Consider the following 23,227-nt stretch of genomic DNA (forward strand, 5'->3'; position numbering starts at 1 on the left):
GGAGAAGACACAGGAAAGAGTCAATAAACTTAAATATATATCAATAAAAATTATGCACACTAAATTGCAGAGAAAAAAGATTGAAAGAAAAAAAAAAAGAAATGAACAGCATTCGGAGACCTGAGGGACAATAAGAAATGTCTCAACAGTTTGTTATCAGAAGCCCAGAAACAGAGGAGTCTGCATACAGTGATGATGCACACAGTGATGAAAAAATATTTAAAGAAATAATGACTGGTAACTTCCTGAATTTGGTGACATAAACCTACAGATTCAAGAAGCTGAATAAACTCCAAAAAGGATAAACCTTAAAGTATCCACACGTAGACACATCATCATAATCAAATAATTACAATCAAATTTGCAAGCTTTATATAGATATCAACAAGTTCATTATAACATTTATGTGGCGAGGCAAAGGAAATAAATACAACAATTTGGAAAGGAGAATAAAATTAGAGGAATTACACTATCTGTTTTTAGGATTTACCATAAAGCTAAAGTAATCAAGGCAATGTGGTATTATAGAAGGGAGAGAGACAGACATTGACTGAACAGCGAGAAGAGTTCAGAAATAGATCCACACAAATATGGCCAATTAATTTTTTATTGTGGTGCAGAAACAATTCAATACAGTCTTTCTAAACAAATGGTTTTGGAGCAGTTGAATATGAATATGCAAAAAACAAACAAAAAAAACCTTCACTGAAAACTCACATTTCATACAAAAATTAACTCAAAATATATTGTAGATCTAAATGTAAGCTGTAAAACTATAAAAAATTTAGAAGAAAACATAGGATAAAATCTACATGTCTTTGAGTTTCATGACAGGTTCTTAGACATGGTAACAGAAACACGATCCATACAAGAAAACTGACAAAATGAAAAACTTCTGGTTTGCCAACGACATGATTAAGGGGATAAAAGGACAAGCTACAGAGAAAATTGGGAGAAAATATTTGCAAATCACATATCTGACAAAGAAATTGTATCCAAAATATATAAAGAATACTCAAAACTTACCCAGAAGAAAATAAACAATTCTAATTAAAAGTGGGCAAAAAGCATGAACAGATGCTTCATTAAATAGGATATAAAAATGGTAAATAAGCACATGAAAAGATGTTCAACATCATTAGTCGCTAGGAAAAAGCGAATTAAAACCACAATGACATACAACACACCTAATGGAATAGCTAAAGTACAAAATACTGCCAATGTGAAGCACAACAAAGATACAGAGTAACGGGAACTCTTACACTGCCTGCGGGAATGCAAAATGATACAGCCACTCTGGGAATCATTTTGGCAGTTTTTTATAAAATTAAACGTACATTTATGATGTGACTCAGCAATCACACTCCTGGGTATCTACTCTAGAGAAATAAAAGTTTATGTTCACACGAAAACTTGTATGTGAACATTTTAACGACTCTATAATAAGTAATTGCAAAAAATTGGAAACAACCCAGATCTCTCTCAAAAAGTGAATGGATAAGCAAACTGCAATGCATCTATACAAGAGAATACTACTTTGCAATAAAAAAGAATACACTTTTGATACATGCAGTAACTTGGATGAGTCTTAAAAGCATTTTGCTGAAAAAAGCCAGTCTCATCTGAGGTTCTCAAAAAGACAAAACTGTAGAGGAAGATCAGCTCAATGGTTTCCAGGTGGGTAGAGGGGTGTATATAAAAAGGGAAAGTATGAGAGGGTTTTGGGGGGTGATAGAACTATTATGCATCTAGAATATGAGAGTGGTTTCACTCTATGGTAGTTTAAAATAACATTAAAAAGTAATAGTATTAAAGGGCTAACAACTATTAACCAAATGTATGTAGTGTTTAAGTGCTTCTACTTTTACTGCCAAAACACTGAACTTTCATGATAGTAGACCAGAAACAATATTGTTCATCCTTTTTCTGCTGATGAATAGGGTACATTTTTCATTTTACAATTTCATTTAAATTGAGGTTAAATTACATACGGAGTCACCAGATTTAGCAAATAAAAACACAGGAACTTAATTAAATTTCTAACTGAAAATAATTTTTTTGTAGTATAAATGTTTCCCAAATATTGAATGGGACATACTTGTATTTAAAAAAAAAGTTTTTGTTGTTTATCTGAAATTCAACTTAAATGGATACCCTATTTCAACTGGTAATCTTAACACAGAAGAATGCACAGATCCTAAATCTATATAATTGAGTGAACTTGTGTCCATACAAACAACACGCCATCAAAAGACAGAACGTTTCCATCACCCCAGCTCCTTGCTGGCCCCTCCCAGCCCCTCTTCACTACCACTGTCTTCTTTTGATTAGTTTTTGCCTGTTGTGAAACTTCACATGAAGGGAAGTATACAGTGCTCTTTTGTGTCTGGTTTCTTTCACTTAACACGTTTTTGAAATTCACTCCTGTTGTTGTGTGAGTCAAAGCTCCTTCTGTTTTATTGCTAAGTAACATTCCATTGTAAGTCAAACTACAATTTTTAAATCCCTTCTCCTATAATGGACACATAGCTTGGTTCCAGTTGGGGCTATGAATGAATAAACATAGAAAAGTTATAAACACTCAGGTACTACTTTTTGTCAGTATGTTTTCATTTCTTATGAGTAAATACCTAGGACTTGTTTTGCTAGTTCATGGGCAGTTGTATAAAAACTGCCAACTGTTTTCCAAAGTAGTTGTGCCAACTTATATTCCTACCAATAACATTAGAGTTTCAGTTACCCCATATCCTGGCGACTTCGACTACTGCTAGCCTTTAAAAATTTAGACAATCTATCGGCTTTCCTTTTCTGTACTGTTTGTCCATTTTCTGTCTCACCAATTTCTGCCTATATTCAGTAGTCTGTTCCTTCTAGTTACTTAGTGTTTAATATGCTCTTCTTTTTCTAGGTTTCTAAGATAAAAACAGATCACTGATTTTTAAAACTTTCTTTTCTGTTCTAAAGCTACAAATTTCTAAGCACTGCTTTATCTGCATCCCACAAATTTTCACATTTTGTTTTTGCTTTTATTCAGTTAAAAATAAATGTACCTTGTTTTATTTCCAAATATTTGGAGCTTTTCTAAGCATCTTTTTGTCGGCAATTTTGAATTCCATTGTGGTCAGAGCCAAGCATATGGTCTACTTTGGTGAATGTTCCACATTGGGCTTGAAAATAATGCCTGTAGGGATCAATACTGTTTTGATCCAAATGGTTAGTGTTGTTCAAATCAATATTTTTACTGATGTTTTATTTACTTCCATCATTTGCTGAGAGAGGATTATTAAAATGCCCAACGTTGATTATATACTTGTCTATACCTCCCTTTAGGTCTGTCCATTTCGCCTCATGTATTTTCAAGCTGGTATTCAATGCACACACATTTAGAATGTCTTCATGAAGAGCTGTCCCTTTCTTCCCTGTGAAAAGTCCTTCTTTATCTCCAGTATACGCCTTCTTTTGAAGTCTATTTTGTCTTATGTTAATGTAGCCACTTGTTTTCTTATGCTTCCTGTTTGTATGGTCTATTTTTTCCCCACTCTTTTACTTTCATCCTGTGTCCTTGAAGTTTAACTCTTGCAGACACAGATGGTTGTGCTTTTTTAAAAAAAATATAGTTCTTTTAACTAGAATACTTAATTTACATTTAAGCAATTACTGGTATGGTTGAATTTAAATTTATTGTTTTACTACTTTTTTTCTATTTGTCCTATTGTTGCAGAAAGACGTGTTACAGCTCGGTGTTACAGCTCAGTGTTACAGCTCAGTGTTACAGCTCAGTTATGACAGCAACCTGGATCTGGGCGAGAGACCAAGCAGCACTCAGAGAGTTGGGAGAACCCAGGTTTATTTCGCCAGCACGCCCAGGGGATTTAACACTCCAAGCTCTGGACCCCGTCTGTAGGTTTACACAGGCTTTTATAGGCTGCCAGTTTACACTTTGCAACAGCATATGCAAATAAGGTATAAGAAAAGTTGACTAATTAGGAACAGGCTTTGTAGAAATGGACCAATCAGGAGGGAGAGAAATAACCAATCACAAGTGAGCTCAGGGAACCAATAGAATTCTAGGAGTAAGTTCCACTTTCCTAGAAGTAAGCCATTTCAGAGGCAAAAAGTGAGACAGAGCGTCTGGGCCAGGGAACCGGATGGTACTGGCAGGAGAGTAGTGGCCCTGCCCTGCCTGCCCATCTTTTTTTATGGGGCTTCCCACCTCACTGTCTTTTTTGACCTTTATTTCCTCCTTTCCTGCCCGCTTTTGGTTAATCATATATCTTTCAGGATTCAATTTTAATTCCTCTTATATTTATTTATTTTACTTCTGCCATGCGTTTTGTTTTGTTTTGATAGTGGCTGCCAAGGGATTACAATACACATCCTTATCACAGTCTACTTGCAGTTAGTATTCTGCTGCTTTAAATAAAATGTAAGAACCCCACAGCTGTATAATTCCCTTTAACACCTGCAACTTCCATTATTGTTTTATATTTTTTATATATTTATATGTTTATGTATTTATGTATTTTACAGCCAAATATATGCCACACTATGTTAAATTGTTAGCTGTCTTTTAAAAATGTGAAGCAAAGAAAACCTGACAGTCACTTACATTTAAATACTCATTTCCTCCCTTCTATCTGATGTCATTTACCTTCAGCCCAAGAAACCTCCCTCAGCTTTCCTTGCAGTGCAGGTCTGCTAGTGACAAACTCTGTTTTCACGAAGATTGCTTTGCCTTCATTTTTGAAGGATATTTTTACTGGATATAGAACACTGGATTGATCGGGTTTTGTTTTGCTCTTAAATTTCTGTAAAGATTTTGTCTTTCCATTGTCTTCTGACGGCCACTGTTTCCAATGAGAACAACCCCTACTGATTCTTTCATCTCTAATTTTCGTCAGTTTTAACTGTGATCTGTTTGTTAGGTATGGTTTTCTCTATTTATTCTTCTTGGAGTTCACTGAACTTACTGGACCTGTGTATTCATAGGTTCACCAAACTTGGGAAAATTTTGGCCTTTACTTACTCATATTTTTTTCTGCCCTGTCTCCTTTCTGTTCTTCTGGGAATCCAATTACTTATATATTGAACTGCTTGATATTGCTCCACATGGCACTGAGGTTCTGAGCTTTTTTTATTTAAATTCCTCAGATAGGGCAATTTCTATTCACCTGTTACCTGTGCTCTGCTATTTAGTCCATTTGGGTTTTTCTTTGCTTCCATTTCTCTGCTGAGAGTACCCATTTATATTAATTCATTACAACCACTTTCCCTTTTTATCCTTGAACATAGTTCTAACAGCTGCTTTGGAATCCTTGTCTGCTAATTCCAGTACCTGGATTATTTTAGGATCTTTTTACTGTGTGCTTTTTTCTTTTGGACCATAGTCATATCTTCCTGTTTCACTGCATGCCGCATAGTATTTTAAAACATTCCAGGCATTGTTGATAGATAGATTCATTTCGTTATCATGTGGTGGAAGTGATAAGCTTTGTCCTAGCAGGCAGTTAAATTATTGGCCAGTCACCTCGATTTTATGGAGGCTTGATTTTACATTACGTTAAAGATTCTGTCTTTGGTTTTAGCACAAATCCTTAGTCCCGGGCATAACCTTTATCGCTAATAATACACAACCATTCTAGGGATTTGATGGAAAGCCTGAGGTACTTATCAAGCCTTCCAACTTACCGGGATTCAAATCTGTTTTCTCTTGCGACACAGAGCAAAAATTTCTGCTCAGCTTTTTCAGCCTTCCAGATATGGCTCTCCACCAGAGTCATCGGAGCCTTCCCTGCACATGCACAATGCAGGAGTTAGATTTAAGGGGAAATTATACACAGATTGGAAGCCTTATTCCTCAGCACCATCTTCATTTCTAGGATCTCTTCCTTCAATTTCAGCTCATCCAGCAGTCCCAACTCCTCTAACACCTCAAGCCTGTAAGACTGCGGCTTTCTCATGAGCTCTAGCCCTCCCCTCAACCAGACAGACTGGTGAATGCCCTCAGGGAAAAGTCATAGAAGCAGAGCTCTCAGGCTATTCTGGTCACTCCCCAGTGCCAAGGTTTGTCCATTAAAAGCTATTTCACTACAACCAAAAGCAGAAGGCCTTCATTTTATTATTCTTCAACATTTAATTTAACGCCTTGGAAGAAAATACTGGTAGAACTAGTACTTAAATATCCTTTGGCTCTCTTCCCTCTTGTGTCCAACAGATTGAAAACAGATTGTTTCACATATATTAAGGTATCTTTTTATCACAACTGAAATGAAATAACTCAAAAGAATCTCTTTTTAATTGATGCTTCCAGAAAATAGGGAAGTATCTGCTCAACTTCCAATGAATTTACTGAACAAAGAGGTCAGATAAATTGATTAGAACATGGAAACACAGCTGACTGACCTTGAACAATGTGGGGGTTAGGGGCACTGACGCTCCATTAAGTTGAAAACATCCACAGTTCCACATCCATGGATTCAACCACCTGTGGATTCAACCAACCAGTTTGTGTAGTACTGTAGGATGTATTAAGTGAAAAAAAAATCTGTGTACAAGTGGACCCGTGCAGTTCAAACATGTGTTCTTCAAGGGTCAACTGTACTCAGAGTTAGACCAACTAAACTAACACGTAGTAAAGCTATTTCTGTTATAAACTGGAAAAGTACAAAACTTTATAGTCATGAAATATAAAAAATGGGAGTGTGATTTACAACTAGGAAGAAGACTGTGGCTACTTGCATACACGTAGAACTGTATTAACTGTTAAGTGATATGACAAATCTTGACTAATCCATTGTTGTCTTCAAACTTAATTTTTTTTGAATTTTATTTTGTAGTCAGCAAGTTTTCCATTTGTCAATTTGGATGTGAAAGATGCTAACTGAGACCAAGCAGCAACTATACATGGCTGGCTGAACATTCATAATTCAACCATTATACAACCTCCAAAATACAGCAGAACATGAGCCACATAATTAGGACGTCAGCTAAACGCGACAAGACAATTCAAAAGGATGTCACTGTGTGGCATGTACTCAGCTGAGCTTTAAGTAAGAGTGTTGGGTGGGGACTTACTCCTCCCACCTCTGTTTACCTGCATTAATGCCAAACGCTGTCAGGACAACTTATCTCGCAGTCAGTACAGCTGACTTTAGAAGAAGGAAGAAAGTTCCACCTTGTATAAACTGGTTTCATAAACAAAAATTGCTCTTCAATAATTCTGCCTATGGATGTCTGTCTACAAGTTTTCCAGTTTGGTCTGCTCCATGTATGCACATCCTGAAAAACTGCCAAAACCGCAGCAACTGATGATGTCACAGGGAAAAATTCACTGCCACAGGAAACCAAGCACTGTGAGTCAACACCTTTCTTCTTGGTCACTTGCTTTATACTTATTATGTAAACCAAAAGGCCTGTTTGATTTGTTATACAAATACGTGTAGGTGCATACATGACTGAAGTTAACGTCTCACAAGAGAAACGGTCTATGTTCGGAGCCCATCAACGCTTTGTGATTCTGAGCTATTTTCTGGTATGGAAAACAGATTCAGCATCTCTATCTCCAGTGGATGCAAGCTGCCTCCTGTGATAATCAAGGAATGCAGTGGTCCTCCCAAGTCCACAGTACACATCTGCTGCAAAGTGCCTGCTGCAATTTTCTGGTCCTCAGCTCCAACCCTGGCTAAGCCAACACAGAGTGTCTCCTCGGTGATTGCTACCAAAAAAAAACAAAAAAAAAAGACACGGCCATTCAATTCAGTAAATGCATTATCCTCAATCAATTCAAACTAACACTAGTGCCAAAAGTACATATAAAGAAGCCACAGATAGCGTAAGTCCCCTTAGTTGCTCATTATGGACCAACCATCTACTGACTTATCTAAGGCTTTTCTAAATGATTTGCACTCCCTGACATATGAACTGAAGCAGTACTTCCTAACTTTACCCTTCCAGAATTCCAAAGGCTCACCTTCAAGTTTTTACGACTTGATGACCAATTACCTGCATCCATACTCTACTGCACAGCATTTGTCTTTTAGCAGATTCTAAGTGAACAATGTTTAATACATGCTTATATTTTAAATAAAATGTCTGGGATATAGTCACATCGACCAAGTACTGGAAAAGCCAGGGGATTATGAGATTAAAACACAGATTTGAGTTTGTGTTTGGCCACTTAATCAGCTACGTGACAAACTTCATTTTTATTTCTTCCATTTTTTAAAAAATGGAATATTGTCTCTCTTAAATGGTGGTTTAAGGGCTGAGATAATAAATATGAAAGTACCTAGTAAACTACAGAGCTGTTAACAAACAACAGGCATTATGACGTTACTTACGCTTTTCAGTTCAAAGTAGCCAGCATCAGTGAACTTTAGTTTTATTCAATCTGATGCAACAGCTGAAGAGCTGACCCTTTTCTGGCTTTGTTTAGTTGGGAAAGCTGTCCTGATTGAAAAATGGTCAAAATGGGCAAATGGTGTCTACAAGGACAAGCAAGCCTGTAAGGAACTCTGTACGAAGTTATGGATATAGAGCGTCCTTGCAGATCATTTGTTTCATGACTTTAAAAGGGTCTACTGAGAAAAAAGTAAGCAATGGTCATCCAAGAATCTCTTCACGTATCTTTTCTATCAAGGAATAGGTGCTCAAAGCCAGTCAGTACCTTATAACAGAACCTAATGACAGATTCGTTTAAGAACCTTTCAATAAAACAGTACTGATAATGAACATTTTATTATATATCATATCCACTGTATCCAGACATTAGGAAGGTAAGGATCAATTCTCCTGTCTTTATCCTCTAGAAAGCTACACCTGGTCTCAGTGTTGAGAACAAGAAAAAGCAGAATAGGTAAACTTCTGCTGGACAGATCTCACTAAGGGTTTGGGCTAAATGAAGTTCTGTATTTTACCAAAATATTTATATATTAACATATTTACATAAAATCTGATTTATAATTAATTTGTTAAAAATCCTCACTTTCTAGAATGATATTAATTTTATTAGGAAGAACTCCATTATTTTTCTTTCAGTACAACTTTCAGCCTATGAGATTTAAGGAAGTCCAAAAAAAAATGAGAAAAAATACAATGTGAACACACTGACTCTTGCTTCAGTGGTATTAGTGTGTGTGTGTGTGCGCGCGTGCATGTGTGTGTGCGTGTGTGCATGTGACAGATGTTCTGTCACACCCACATCTCAGCGCAGCAGCAGGGGAACACGAGAGCCCTTTTAGGGTCCTGAGTACCTGGATCTTCTCCACGGATTCGCTGATTCTGAACAACCTCCAGAAGTTGCTGGGCTGCTTGGTTTACACTCATATACCGAGGAGGGTCATAGATCTTCCTTCCCCTGTAAGTGTAAAACTAGATGCCACTGCTCTTAGCCATAAAATTACGTAATACATTTTAATGCAATTACGCCCCCAGATATACTCAATCACCACTGTCTACATTCTGTCTGAAGCTGTCACATGTTACCTGTTTTAAGCATACATTCAAGCACAGACACAGTGATGGTTATACGTTTCTTAAGTGTTTTTCATTGTCCTACTTTAAATGCCCTCTCCTCTTACTGAATTGTTGGCAGAAATAAAATTCCAACAACTTAAAAGATAAATGGTTAAATCAAAGTTACTTTTATTCAAAGTGATATCTTAGGCAAAAATAATTCAAAATAAGTGGCAATTTGTTCTATACCCTCGCTTAGTCATGTTCTATAGTGTTCACTTTAATTACCATGTTTAACTACAAATTCTTCTTTTCACATCTTCCTCTAAGAATAAGTACACTAAAGTGATAAATACCTCAAAATCTTAGAGGGTAAAATACGTTTACTTCCATATGCCTCAAAAGCCCACCACTTTTGCCCAATGATCAAAATTAAAACATTGTTTTTGTAGTTTACAAAACAGTTCATATAGATTATTTTAGTGACTTTCAAAACAATTCTGTAAGTCAGCATTGTCCAAGAGAAATATAATGCAAGCCATAAACATAATTTAAAATGTTCTATAGTAACCACATCAGGCAAAAAAACCAAAATTAATTTTAATAACATATTTATTTGGCCTCATATATCCAGAATATTATATTTCAACATCCATTCCTATAAAAATTATTAAAGATTGCTTTTGTATTTATTCTTTGAAATCCGGACTATATTTTATATTTTAGCACATCTTAATTCAAATGTTAAATTTTCATTGGAAATACTTGATCTGTATATTTCATAAAATTCATAGTTGTAAAAGTAGATTTACATATTGCACCTCTAAATATACTTCAATGTTTTCTAATAACTAAGTTGAGTATTAGTTTTAAATTAATTAAAATTAAATTATAAATTCACTTCCTCAGTGACATTAGCCATACATATTTAAAGTGCTCATTAGTCACATGTGGGGAGCAGCTACTGCATGGGACACTGGATCTACAAGCACAAAAGGATTATTACTCCCATTATACACAGGAATGGAAGTAACTTGCCCAAGAGCACATACCAGAGGCCAACTCAAGACTCAAAGCCTGTCTTCTGACTCCCAACTAACTCATTCCACAAATATTTATTGAGTGCCGATTAGGTGCCATTGCTACTTCCACTCTACCACACTGCTTACAATTTCACAAGGCTGAAAGTGTTTTAATTTTGCACTGTTACTGGAAGCTGGTTTTCAACAATCTTTAGAACTTACGTCATTTAAGTAGAATTTATGTTCATGGAATTAAAACAGATGTAAGCATTCTCAGAATAAGAACTTACTTGATTAGATTTTCCAAAGACTGCTCCTTTATTTTGATGTCTGTAGGAAGCAAAAAAATAGTTCTCTTTTAATTAACTACTTTACCCCAAATCCTACACATAAACTTCAGTTGAGTCATCTGAATTTTTGGTAAACATTTTTCTCAAGTCTCTAAAACGCTAATTTGAGAGTTTGTGACAGTCTTCCCTCATGGTGGCATGTATCTGGTCACTTTTTTTAACTTCAATAATTATCATATTTCATTTGCATTCTTTTTTATTGATGTAGAGTCAGTTTATACTGTTGTGTCAATTTCTGGTGCACAGCATAATGTTTCAGTCATTCATATACATTCATATATTTGTTTTCATAGTCTTTTTCATTATAGGTTACTACGAGATATTGAATATAGTTCCCTGTGCTGTACAGTAGAAACTTGTTGTTTATCTATTTTATATATAGTAGTATCTGCAAATCTCCAACTCCCAATTTATCTCTTCCCACCCCGTTTACCCCCTGGTTCTGGTCACTTTTTTAATGGAAACATAGAGAAGAATGGAAGCTTGCGGTTGTGTGAAGGTCATTAGTTCGAAAACAAACATGAGGTTGGCCCTGAGACCATCCTGAAAGGATCGAATTTCCTCTTGGAAAAGAAGACACAGGAAAGAGTTAGATAAATACTGGCGTACACTACCTAACAGCTAATCAAAGTCTTTGTGTTCATTTCCATTAGCTGGTCACGGCACAGACCCAACTGAAAAGTCTTGTCATGTTCCTATTCTTACCTATTTTTCAGGCACTAGCATATAAACGTCAGTGCATGTAACACAGATAGAAGAAAATTCTTACTACATTTTGAAACAAGACTTTTGCTTTCTTGTGAATGGTAAGACATGTGTAATAACTTATGGACAGACATTCTGATACCAAATGTTCACACTTGTAACAGGGCTTTTCCGAGCCCTGACTGCCAGGTACGGGGCTACCAGGGAGGCCAAGACACACAGAGCCTCTGCTCTCACAAAGCTTGACAATGCAACCGCCACAAAGATTTGATTCTCTACACTTTTTAATCACTGATGCTCAGCTAAACAATTCGGTAGAAGGTAAAAAAGCAGAATCACTCTACATCCTCGCAGGAACTCAGTACACAACAGCTGCTTCCTGCTCTACATGCAGAAAACAAATGGTTCAGCCAAAGTTTTTGCAAAAATAAATATAGTGTAACTGAGGGGTCTTTTTGATAGACTTCTACAGCTTTCCTAAGTGATTACAAAAGTTTTTTTTCTAAAAGATACTAAAGAGTTTGCTTGGAAAATATTCCAGAGATAATCCCTTATATGTATTTCTAAATGTCCTTGGAACCAGTAGTGAATTTTTCAGGTTTGAAATATCATAAATTATTTAATATTTCCACTTGTCTGGCACATACAGGAAAAAATGCATAGCTGTTACTGAAATATGGCCAGTAATATAATCAACGGTATATAAGTCAGCATAGATTTCCTTTACCTGATACTTGTAATATTTTTTAAAAATTCAATACATGTATTAGTTCATTCACCTTAAACTTCTGAAATGTTATTTGTGATAGTTAAGTTTTTAATTTAATATTTTCATTTTTACTCTTTTAATGATATGCTCTACAGAATTTGATTTTAAAAAAATGAAGAGGGTTAGGGAGAACTTTTATAGGCAAATGCGTTTTAATTAAACATAAGACTGCATCAGTGAATTTTTAATCTCAAGCCAGACTCATCTTAATACTTACTTGTCTTCACACAGTCCATAATTATTCCTTTCTACTTCCACTTGCTCGAAGGTAAGCGTCTCCTAGTCATCTCAGTACCCAGCATAATGCAAACCCAGCAGATACTCCATAAATGTCTACTCCATAAATAAATTTGTTCACACGGCTCTATGACCAGCCAGCCACCAGCCCATCTTAAACTATCTACCCCTTAAGTAGGGTAAGTCCCAGCTCTAAGCCTTTAGTGACTTTCCCTCAAATGCTCTTTGTAATAACCATACAATTAATGCTGTATTTTATTCATCTCTAATTAACATCATACATATCAGTCTTATCTTTCCAAGCAAATTTTAAATTCTATATGATTTTTTTTTACCATGACATATTCCAACTAATCTCTATAGGGCTTGGCCCACTGATGGCATTCAATAAATACATACTAATTTAAATAATGAGAATTCCAGGTGATACAAATGATGAGATCTATGGCTTGAGAATTTGTAATCATGATATCTTATACTTCACACCTTGTTCCTGTTTTTGTTAGTGGAGCAAGGAAGATAGATTGTTTAACCTTGTTTGTCTTTTCCCAGGAAAGCCAAGAAAAGAGGCAGCCCTTAGACAGAGTTCAGGAGCCAACGTTCTGGTTTGTCCTTCCTGCTTCTCCATACAATAGAACACAATTGTTTTCTACACTTTCATGTACACGGCATGTTAGTTCCAGCTAGATTTCAAAACCCTGAGGGCAGGACCTGTGTCTAATACTTCCTTAGTATTCCACAGAACCTAATTCCACATTGGGCACAGAGTAAACATTTGGTAAATAACTGTAAATTGATTTTCTAACTTCCTTCCCAAAGCTTCCAAAAGATTAATCCTATTTTTCCCCCTTTTCCCCACATTTTTTATGACATGAAAAAGTGATCAGGTAGCTTGCCTCTTAAGATTCTTTTCTCCCCATTGTTTTCAAACCTCTCAGTTCTGCTGTAAAACACACACACAAATACACACACACACACAAGTATCTGAGCTCCAATGAATGCCTATTTTCTATCCCCCAGTGGCATATACTTCCCCTCTGCCTTTAATAAAAGTCCCCTTAATGGCCGCCCTTCTCACATCATTCTACTTTGACTTTCTACATACTGCTGGCCAAACTGGATCTAAGCTTAAGACTACATGATGGATATATCTAATGGCATATTCCACATGAATTAACAAGTGTGTTACTGTGTGCTTGCAGTAAGAACTACAAAAAAGGAAGACCTGTATCTTTCCACATGGAAAATCCACAGACAAAACTATAAAGATAATTGATTAATTATGAATTACTAAATTGCATGGACAATAAACTAAAACAAGGAAACATTACCCTACCAGTTAATTGTGGGGTACAGGCATAAGCCAAAAAAAGTCACAGAAGCATTCATGGCCTGATCTGGATCTGGAATTAAGTAGGTGTCACTGTTAATGGAATAAAAGGAATGTATTCTGGATGCAAGAGTTAAAGATCTTCTGTGCCAACAGGTAATAAGATCAAATCTGAGGGAAAAAAACTAAAAATAAACTTCAACCAATTAACTTTCATTAAATACTTATTAAACAGCTTCACTGTGCCAGACTTCTAGACATTACGGAGAGGGGAATGAGCAAGACAATGTCCCTGCTCTTATGAAGCAGAGAAGAAAACAAGTTAACACAGTAATTCAGATAGATGGTAAGACTGAAAAGAAACAACCCAAAATCATGGGAAAGAGAATCACTGGGGGTTACAGGCTGTACCACATGAGATGAGGGAAAATTTCACTTTAGATCAGGAGTTGGCAAACTTCTGTAAAGGGCCAGGTAGCAAATATTTTAGGTTTTGAGGGCCACAAGGTGTCTGTCGTAACTACTTATCACTGCCACTGGAGCATGGAAGCAGCCACAGATGCTACATAAATGAAGTAGCATGGCGGTGTTCCAATGAAGCTTTACTTATAGAACAGCCCGTGGGCTGGATTTGATCCATGGGTGCTTGTGTACTAACCCTTGCTCTAGATAACTTCCAATTTCTACCCTGTAAGAAATGCTAATCATTAGTAAAACTTTCCTATAGTCTTTTAAAAGAGACATATTAATGGGGGTTTTGATAACATGCAAATTATATATCACTGAATAATAAAGAACTGGCTATACTGTACAAATAACCTGAATGTTTTTGGCAAACGGGATGCTTTTCTAACGTTCTGAATATCTGTACTTACTATAAGGGCCAAAACCATGGGTTCATTCTTTGCTCTGATTCTGTACCATGTGGCAGATATTCTGCTGGGTAACTTCACACACAGTATCACCAAAACAGTGCAATTCAGTGTATGATCCAAGGCCTGATGCCAGTATGTAGCATTTTGTCACCAGTAAATGATAAAGAAACTTCAGGAGTGAGAATGAATATTTATCAACACTTACAACAATTTGACTCTGACATAAAAGATCAGAAATTTTAAAATATACATGTATGCATGTATGTATATATATTTATATGTGTGTGTGTGTGTGTGTATAAAAGAACAACACTGGCTCCTTCACCACAAACAGTATAGGAAGTACTTCTCTGAGCACTTCCATGAGGCAAGGAAAGATGACTCCTATTTGATAAAAACAAAGGCAAAGGTGAGGACTGCTCACAGTGCTCTCTAGCTGGTAGGCAGCAGCACTCAGACTTTGTCTTCTGATTCCAAGTGTCATTTCCAAGTTGTCCAAGATGCCAGATAGCTCTTTTCTGTTTACCAATCCCCAGATTGAAACTTTGGTTAACAGTATTTGTACACCATAGACTGTAGCACAGGAACTGATAGTGAATGTGAATCAAGACAATGCCAGTGCCTCTCAGGCAAATACCACCCACTCCTTCTGAAGCCCTGTCAGTACCATCACCTTTGTGTACAAAGACAGCGATCCCAGCTCTTTCCACACTAGGTGGGGAACAGGATTTGGCAGCATGATACAGTGAGAAGAGCTAAGAATAACAGGCTATTTGGATTCTCCCAATTCTGCAACCAATAAGCTGGGTGACAGTGGGAAAATGATTCACTATCTCTGGGCCTCAATCTCATCTGGAAAACAAGCTTTAATTAGAAAATCTCCAGAGTCACTTCCAGATCTGTAGTTCTGTGATTCTGCCAGCATCAGTACTGCAGTACTCAAAGAACATCTCAAGGGAGACCCAGGATGGCGCTTGGTAAGAATGAATGCTCAGTGCAAGTCTGTTGAATTGCAGTTAAGTTGACAAGGACAGAGTCTTGATGGACAAATAAATGGGTGAGCGATGGGATGCTGGGGAGGATCTACTAGGGCAAAAGTGGGCAGCGGCACGTATGTAGGAATAGCCACATGGTAGCTGGAGCAGGAAATTCATGTCTCCCCAGGAGTACGGGAAAGAGCATGGGATGTACAGAGCAGCTAGACTGTATCCTTTCTTATCTCTAGCTAGTTATCCACAGAACAGTTTCAACTTAACACAAAATCAAAATGAGAACAATGTGACAACTCCACACTGGGACCCTAAGGAAACCCCAGAGCCCTTACCCAGTAAGCACAATGTGTGCAAGCCGCTCTGTCTGTTCTTCTTCACTTTGTCAAAGAAGCTTTCTGGTCGCCAAGTATCCGTCCAAAAAACAATAGACACTGTCTCTCCAAAATTATACAACTGGAAAAAATAAAAACATTGATTAATGATGGAACAATTCACCAACTACTATTTCACAGATAACAACCAAAATAAAAAATGAGAACCGAACTTGAGAGGGACCCTGGATCAAATCTGTCACAAAAAAACGGTAATAAAATTTCTTTCTGATCCACAGCAGCTGGTGTCATTCTGATGCCCTTTCAGTGGGACGCTTCTAGTATTTCTCCATTCAGTATAGGAACGTATGTAGCTAGTTCATGATTTAGCTAAGTTGCTGCTAAAAAGACTGAAATACAAAGAACCTAGAAGGAAGCCAAAGGGGATGGGGGGGAGGAGAGAAAGACTTTTGAGCAGTCAGAACCAGGTTCACAAGGTTAATATTATCCTCACTTAACACATGAGAGACCACCAGAGCTCAGAAAGATCAACTGACTTACCTAAGGTCATACAGTTAGTAATTAAAAAGACACTCAGACCGAGGTCTGAGGAAGCGCTCCTTTCCACACGCCATCTCAGTAAAATTCACACACTGTACTCACTGCAGCCATGCTGCAAAACCTACCCCCTTACTTTACCCACTATTTGTTCCCTCACTATAGAGTCCAATAAGGGCCCTTTCCTAAACTTCCTCCTTTCCCCTCAAGTGTCCTGCCCGCCTCACTTGACTATTACACAACCAAGAAGCTTGCTTGCTTTCAGCTTGCTTCCAGACTGAATGCACATCTCACTACTGTGAGTCCAGCTCCAAATCTTATACTGAGGAAATTTAGTTTTGAATGTTGGTTCTGCAACTTGTTAGCTGTGTGATGTTACTCTTTCTAAGTCTTAATCTCTAAAATATGAACAGCGACAACATAGTGTCCTTCCTACCTGTAGGGCTGTGTGCATCACTAACATGTAAAAAGTTATTCAAATAGTGAATGATATGCTATTTTTAGTTTTTATCTAGGCACTGTACAAAATATATTATTTTCAAAGACAATATATGGTAAAACATAACACTTAAGTTGTTATGCAAAGATTTAATTATTCAATTTAAACAGTGCTTAAAAGAATTTTTATTAGAGCTGGAAAGCACCAGATGCTAGACATCTCATCTAGTCCTCTGCCACAGATTAACTGCGTAATTGAAATAGCTGTGTGACTTCGGGAAATCACCTAACTTTTCAAGCCTAAAGTTCTTCATTTGCAAAAGAAACTGGTCTGGAGAAAGGATTTATCGTCCTCAGGCTTCTCAGTTTTCACAAGCTGCTGCCAGGGGTAAGAAGGAGGCAAACGGGGAGGAAACAGAGAAGCTGGGGTGTTCAGGGTCCTCCATCCCTCCATCCCTAGAGAAGCTCAACTTTTCTCGATTTTTATGTACTGAGGTCCTAAAAACGATCACTGGTACTCATGACGGTGATCTGTGTTTCCAAGGGAAGATTCATCACATTCCTCAAATGGCCACAACCTCCAACCTACCTACCAGTGGGCTTTATTCCCAAAGTCCACTTGAAAATTGTCTAAAAAGGTATTTCCCCACAGAAGTCATGCCATCTAGTGGCAGTCGAATTCCCAGGTTAGTGTACAAAGACCCATGTAACTCTTAAGAATTCAGTCATAAACCTTCAAACCACAACTAGCATGGTTTCTCTGTAAAAAATGTATTTAGGGTTCCAATGTGAGACTCCTGGAATACATTCACCCAAGCTACGAGGAATGAGCCTAGCTCTGCTGGGGGCTTCCGTTACTGCTACTATCCCAAGAGAGGCAGATTTATTTAACAAATATTTATTATAGATCATCCACTACACAACAGGCTTTATGATCTGCACAGGTATAAAGTGAGAAGCAAAGCGGAGCGAGGGTCCTCACAAAGTAAGCAGTCTACCTTACACCTTACGCAGCAGGTGAAAAAGCTCTGGAGTCAGAGCTCATGGTTACTAGATGGGTGACTTTCAGGAGGAACTCCCCTGAAAAATGGGTATAATAACTATAACCCTAATAATGTGTTTTGTTAAGGATTAGATGGCACTGTATGTAAAGTGCCTAGTGCCATCGAAAAGACTCAATAAATGTTAGGGATTTGATGACATAAAATGAGAACGTGTGTAGTGATGGTATGAAAATGTTCTAAAATGCTGTGTTGTGCTATAATCCAACTGCTTTCTTACTGGAGTGAACTCAAAAATGTTACCAAATATTTCAAACTATGCTTATGATTTAATTCTGACAAATTCAACTGTTTACATTCTCAAAGGATTTTTGGCATCTCTGATCAGATTTTGAAATACTATTATTACTCTATTAAAAAAAAACTTTAAGGGAAAACCATTAAAGTTAAAGAAAATTGTATGTAGCTATATGTAAATACTTTGACTAGGTCTTCAATATTTTAAGACTCATGGAAGTATAGTCATGGAGGTCAATTCATTCAGAAAGAAGGGGCTGGATCATTTAAAAGAGAATTGAGATGCTAGTCACATATAAACACTGGCTGAAACACTTTGTGTAAAATCGTCGTTGAATTGTCTCATTTGGGGGATTAAAGAAAACCTCACATAAGCACTGCTTTCTAGGACCCTGATTTATAGACTGCAACCATTTCCACTGCTGTGGTGCAGACTTCTTCAATGAATTCTGGAACATTATGCAAACGGTTTCACCATTTAGATGTTAGTACCTCAAAGAACAGAAGGACCAGTTCCTTTGTGTTTCACAATTCAAGGACCTACCAGTAAACTATAAAAGGAAACTGGAACAAAATCCTACTGTGATGAGAACTGAGGTTGCAGAAGCCTAAGTACCTACCGTCTTACTTACAAGTGTGAGCCTTTGTGCTATGATCGCTTTCCCCCAAACCATTACTGACGCAAATCTGTATTTAAAAATTACAAAAAGAGCTGTTTTCAAGAATAGTAGGTAAACACAGCCCTTTTTTTGTTTTAACCTGGAGTAAGTTTTTAGAAAAAGTAGTTTATCTAACTTGATATTAGGTCACGTTTTTATCAATGAAAACAAACAAAAACTCAATTCAAAACGATCTATTTAATTATATGTAAGGCACTAGAGTGAAGAGATGCACAAGAAAGACAAGTATTAGATAGTAAATAATAATTATAAAAAATTAGATGTAGATTGAAAGTAGTATAAGAGTGCAGCCTTTCCCCCACTTAGAGAGCGCCTGAAGGGTAACTTCTGAATAGACAGGATATATGCTGCACCTTAAAGGATGAGTAAGATTTAGACTGGGGATGTTGAACAAGGCAGAAGAACCAGATGGTATGAACAAAGTAACAGGGATGGGAAATCTTGGGCAATACTGAGAATAGCATTAAGCAACTATCCCGAAATAGGTACTGCCTGACTTGCCTCTAACAAGTATCTCTAATTCCTGACATCTTACCAGATACCAATTCCTGTCAATTCTAGCTCAATAATTTATCTGGAAACTACTAATTTCTTTTCCCTCTACCTTAGTTTGAGCTCTCAATACCACTTGCCTGAGTGACTTTTAACTTGCCTCGGTCTTTTAACTCATCTCTCTGCCAACATTCCCTTTCTTTTGGAAGCATTGAGGTCTTTGTAAATTGCATTTTATTATTAGGCTTTAATACTTTTGGTACTTTATATTCAAATAAAAATATTTTGTTGTTTTAAGTTAAAAATATATTTTCTGCATATGAAAAAATCAGAAAATTTAACTTACTAAGAACTCTACTAAACCTCACATGTATCTTTTATATATGTCTATCCTAAATCTGGTCAGTTATGTCTGTGCGGTAAAAGAAAGCTGACCCAGCAGAGCTGTCAAAAAATGTACCACAAAGCCATACAATCAAGAGTTACTAGTTTTCTCTTCGATAGAGAATCCTGGTTTTGGAGTTGTTGTTTTTAATCCTCACATGCATTTTGCTTATGAATGTTGATATACTGATTTCTGCTGACAGTAAGAAAGATTAGACACATGGCCACACACTAGGTACACAGATAAAGCTGAATGACTATGTTGACAAAAGAGCTACAAGATTTATATTTTCACACACAAATGAGAACCCACATATGAATTAAGTGAAAAAATTACAATTTAAAGCATACACTTCCAAAGACAAGATCCAACTTAGGGTGGTGGTAGGGGGTGGGGGGAGATAAATAAATAAATCAGCAATTCAACTCAGGAAATACTTGTTGCACATTGATTATACGCACGGCACTACAATAAAGTACTAGGAAGATGTGAAGATGAGCAAATCAAAGATTTTACAATATGGTAAGCACTTATAGGATGGAGGTTTACCAGGATTGTTTGAGTAGAAGAATGGTACAATCAGATTTACAATTTAAGCAGAAAACTATGAAGTATAAGAGAATACTGGCAAGGTGATTATTAAAATAGTGATAAAAAAAGGAAATGGAAAGGAAGGAAAAAAAATTTAGTATGCCCATGATTTAACAGGTGGTCAAAAATAATTCCAAAGTGACTAAAAGAATAGAGAACTTATTAGATGAGTTCTTCTAAGCTTACACAGCAACACGGAGTTCTGATATTATCAGAACCAGTTTAAGTGCTTTGTACTAGTTAGGTTTTATCATTTTTACAATAGTCCCTGGACAACAATGAAATCAATTTAATGCTTCTGAAAACTAATAGTGAGAATTACTATGGCAATGGGGAGGGTATAGCTCAGTGGCAGAGTGCATGCTTAGCATGCACAAGGTTCTGGGTTCAGTCCCCAGTACCTCCGTAAAATCAATCAATCAATCGATCAATCAAATTACTACCTTCCCCTCACCCCAAAAACCTTAAAAGAAGAAAAAGAACTACTACAAGGACAAAAATGCTAATTAACACACTGGGTGTTGTGTTACGATAAAAAGGAAGGAAATGAGTTGTTACTCTTTGAAAGCAGTATGTATTTTTTCCGAAGTAAAAATGTATTATATAAATGCAGGAACATATGGCAATAAACAAGGTTACTTACACAACAGCCAGAGAAAGTGGAAGCATTCCATAATGTTGAGAAAGTTATACAACCTCTTCCCTGAAGTCAGCTACAACCGATAATGCAGTTTTTAAGCAGAAATCATTACCTGGTTTCATCCAACTACCTCATTTATCTTTCTTTTAAACTGTCTCAAAACCATTTTAGTCACCAAACTTTTACAAAAGAATTAATACATTTTAATACACAAATGACTAACAATACATGATAAATACCACACAAAGTATTTTAGGATCTGTAATTCTTCTTTTATTTAGTCTGTCAGATTCAGGAGAATGTACACATAGTAAGTGCTAAGTAAAAAGACTGAGAAAATACACCAAAAGGTAACTAGGTCACCTTAGGTGGTGGGGCTATGGACGCTTTCATCTTCTTTTTTATACCTACTGTATTTTCCTAATTTCTTAATTTCATTTATCATCAAGAAACAGAAGTTATTTTTTAAATGGCTCTTCAAAAGCAGAAACAATGATATATAAAAGCAGTTTTGATTCTGCATGATTAAGCTGCTAAATGTTTAACTTGAAGATTTCAAGAAAAGGACTTTGTTCCTCTTGTCTTTTGTGTATTAAGAAAAATCCCTGATTTTTCATTATCAGGAATGTCTAAATACAAGCACCTTGCCTGACTCCAGACAAATAAATGGATTTTTCTTGATTAGAAAAATCCTCAAAATAGAAATAATTTAAGTGTTAGAAATATCTGTTACTTAAGAATTTCAAATAACATGATTTTAAAGTATATACATTTATAACCAATATTTTAATTTTGAAAAAAATCTTAAAATTAACTCAGTGAAAATTTGAGAATCTAATATATTTTGGTCAAGGTAACCTTTGCCTAAAGTTGGAAAATAGGCCGGCTTTTTAGCTTCCAAATCTACAGGATATTAGAACTTATCTAGGTTAGCATGTTTCATATTTTTTTGTGCCAAATCTTTTTTTCCAAATGCATTCTTAAATAGACCATCACTGATGTTAAAGATAATGGCAGGGCTCTTCAGGGATTTTCTCTTCGTGTTTTGGTGTCAATTACTTTATTATCAGCAGAACCCTAAAGCAGCTTCATAAATCGTGGTGCACTTTGAAAACCACTGATCTTGTCCAACATTCCTCTCTGTTTGCACCTCATCCCCTTGTGGTTAAGAAACTTAAGAGATCCAGAAAAGTTAGATGACTCCATTATAGCCTGAGCAAAAAGTAAAAACAAGACCTTTCAATTTGCAGTTAAACTCTAAACCTTTTCCATTATATCCATTGTTTTTCTGTTACTAATTCTTCCCCCAATATGTAGGCAGTTTTTTATGTGACATATTTCAGTCTTGTGTTAACTAATCTCTAGATTGCCAACGTTTCTGTGCTATGTATGTATGTATTCATTTACGTGTTTCTGTAATACCTTGCAGATTCTCCAAGCACTTCCACGACTCTATTTTTAACTGTACATTTCTCTCTGCTGGGAATATCTTTTGTCTTCTTTTCCATCTAGCATACTTCCTGTAATTCCTTTTTTAAACCATTTTATTGAGGTATAATTTATATATCATAATATTCACCCATTTGAACTATACCTGCAATGATTTTAGTGAATTGCACCAAGTTAGGTGCAACCATCACTATATCAAGTTTAAGAAAATTTTTATCACTCCGATCGGATCCCTTACATCCATTAACAGTTAATTCCTGTTTTCATCCCCAGCCCCAGCCAACCACTAATTGCTTTCCATCTCTATAGATTTGCTTTTCCTGGACACTTCATGTAAATGGAATCATAAGATATGTGTTTTTTTGTGTCTCACTTCTTTCATTTAACATACATATACGTAATATCTATGCCATGACTACTAATTCTTCGTAAGATAAAAGGAGACCTCAGGTAAGTATCCAGGCCTTCAAGAATCCGGGAGTAAGAGAAACCCAATCCCAAACCCTACTCTTCAACATTGATAATGGTCCTCGAAAGCAAAGCAAGACCGGCACAGGGTTCTTAGGACAGGAGGTAACTTTTCTAGAAATGACAACACAACCAATCAAACTGAGAAAACACCGGGCCAATAGTGCTAGATGGGTCCAGCCCC

General features: G+C 36.5%; 2 protein-coding genes across 4 annotated transcripts in view; one reads left to right on the forward strand and one right to left on the reverse strand.

The window, feature by feature from the left end:
- SLC30A7 (solute carrier family 30 member 7) overlaps positions 1 to 6,973 on the forward strand; it is an 83,450-nt gene extending 76,477 nt beyond the window's left edge. The window contains exon 11 of the mRNA XM_074370051.1: positions 6,837 to 6,973. Within this exon, the coding sequence (XP_074226152.1) occupies positions 6,837 to 6,884 (48 nt within the window). The 3' untranslated portion in view covers positions 6,885 to 6,973. The remainder of the gene's footprint in view (positions 1 to 6,836) is intronic.
- Positions 590 to 23,227, reverse strand: part of DPH5 (diphthamide biosynthesis 5) — a 39,037-nt gene continuing 16,399 nt past the window's right edge. For 2 of the 3 annotated variants that reach the window (XM_010950456.3, XM_045513265.2), the window contains exons 5-8: positions 16,066 to 16,186; positions 10,766 to 10,805; positions 9,252 to 9,355; positions 590 to 7,714 (exon numbers count right to left, since the gene is read on the reverse strand). In XM_010950456.3, coding sequence (XP_010948758.1) covers positions 7,485 to 7,714; positions 9,252 to 9,355; positions 10,766 to 10,805; positions 16,066 to 16,186 — 495 coding nt within the window. In that variant the 3' untranslated portion in view covers positions 590 to 7,484. The remainder of the gene's footprint in view (positions 7,715 to 9,251; positions 9,356 to 10,765; positions 10,806 to 16,065; positions 16,187 to 23,227) is intronic. The other variant, XR_012509153.1, reaches the window with a different exon arrangement.

This window comes from Camelus bactrianus, chromosome 9 (genome assembly GCF_048773025.1).
Source record: "Camelus bactrianus isolate YW-2024 breed Bactrian camel chromosome 9, ASM4877302v1, whole genome shotgun sequence".
NCBI lineage: Eukaryota > Metazoa > Chordata > Mammalia > Artiodactyla > Camelidae > Camelus > Camelus bactrianus.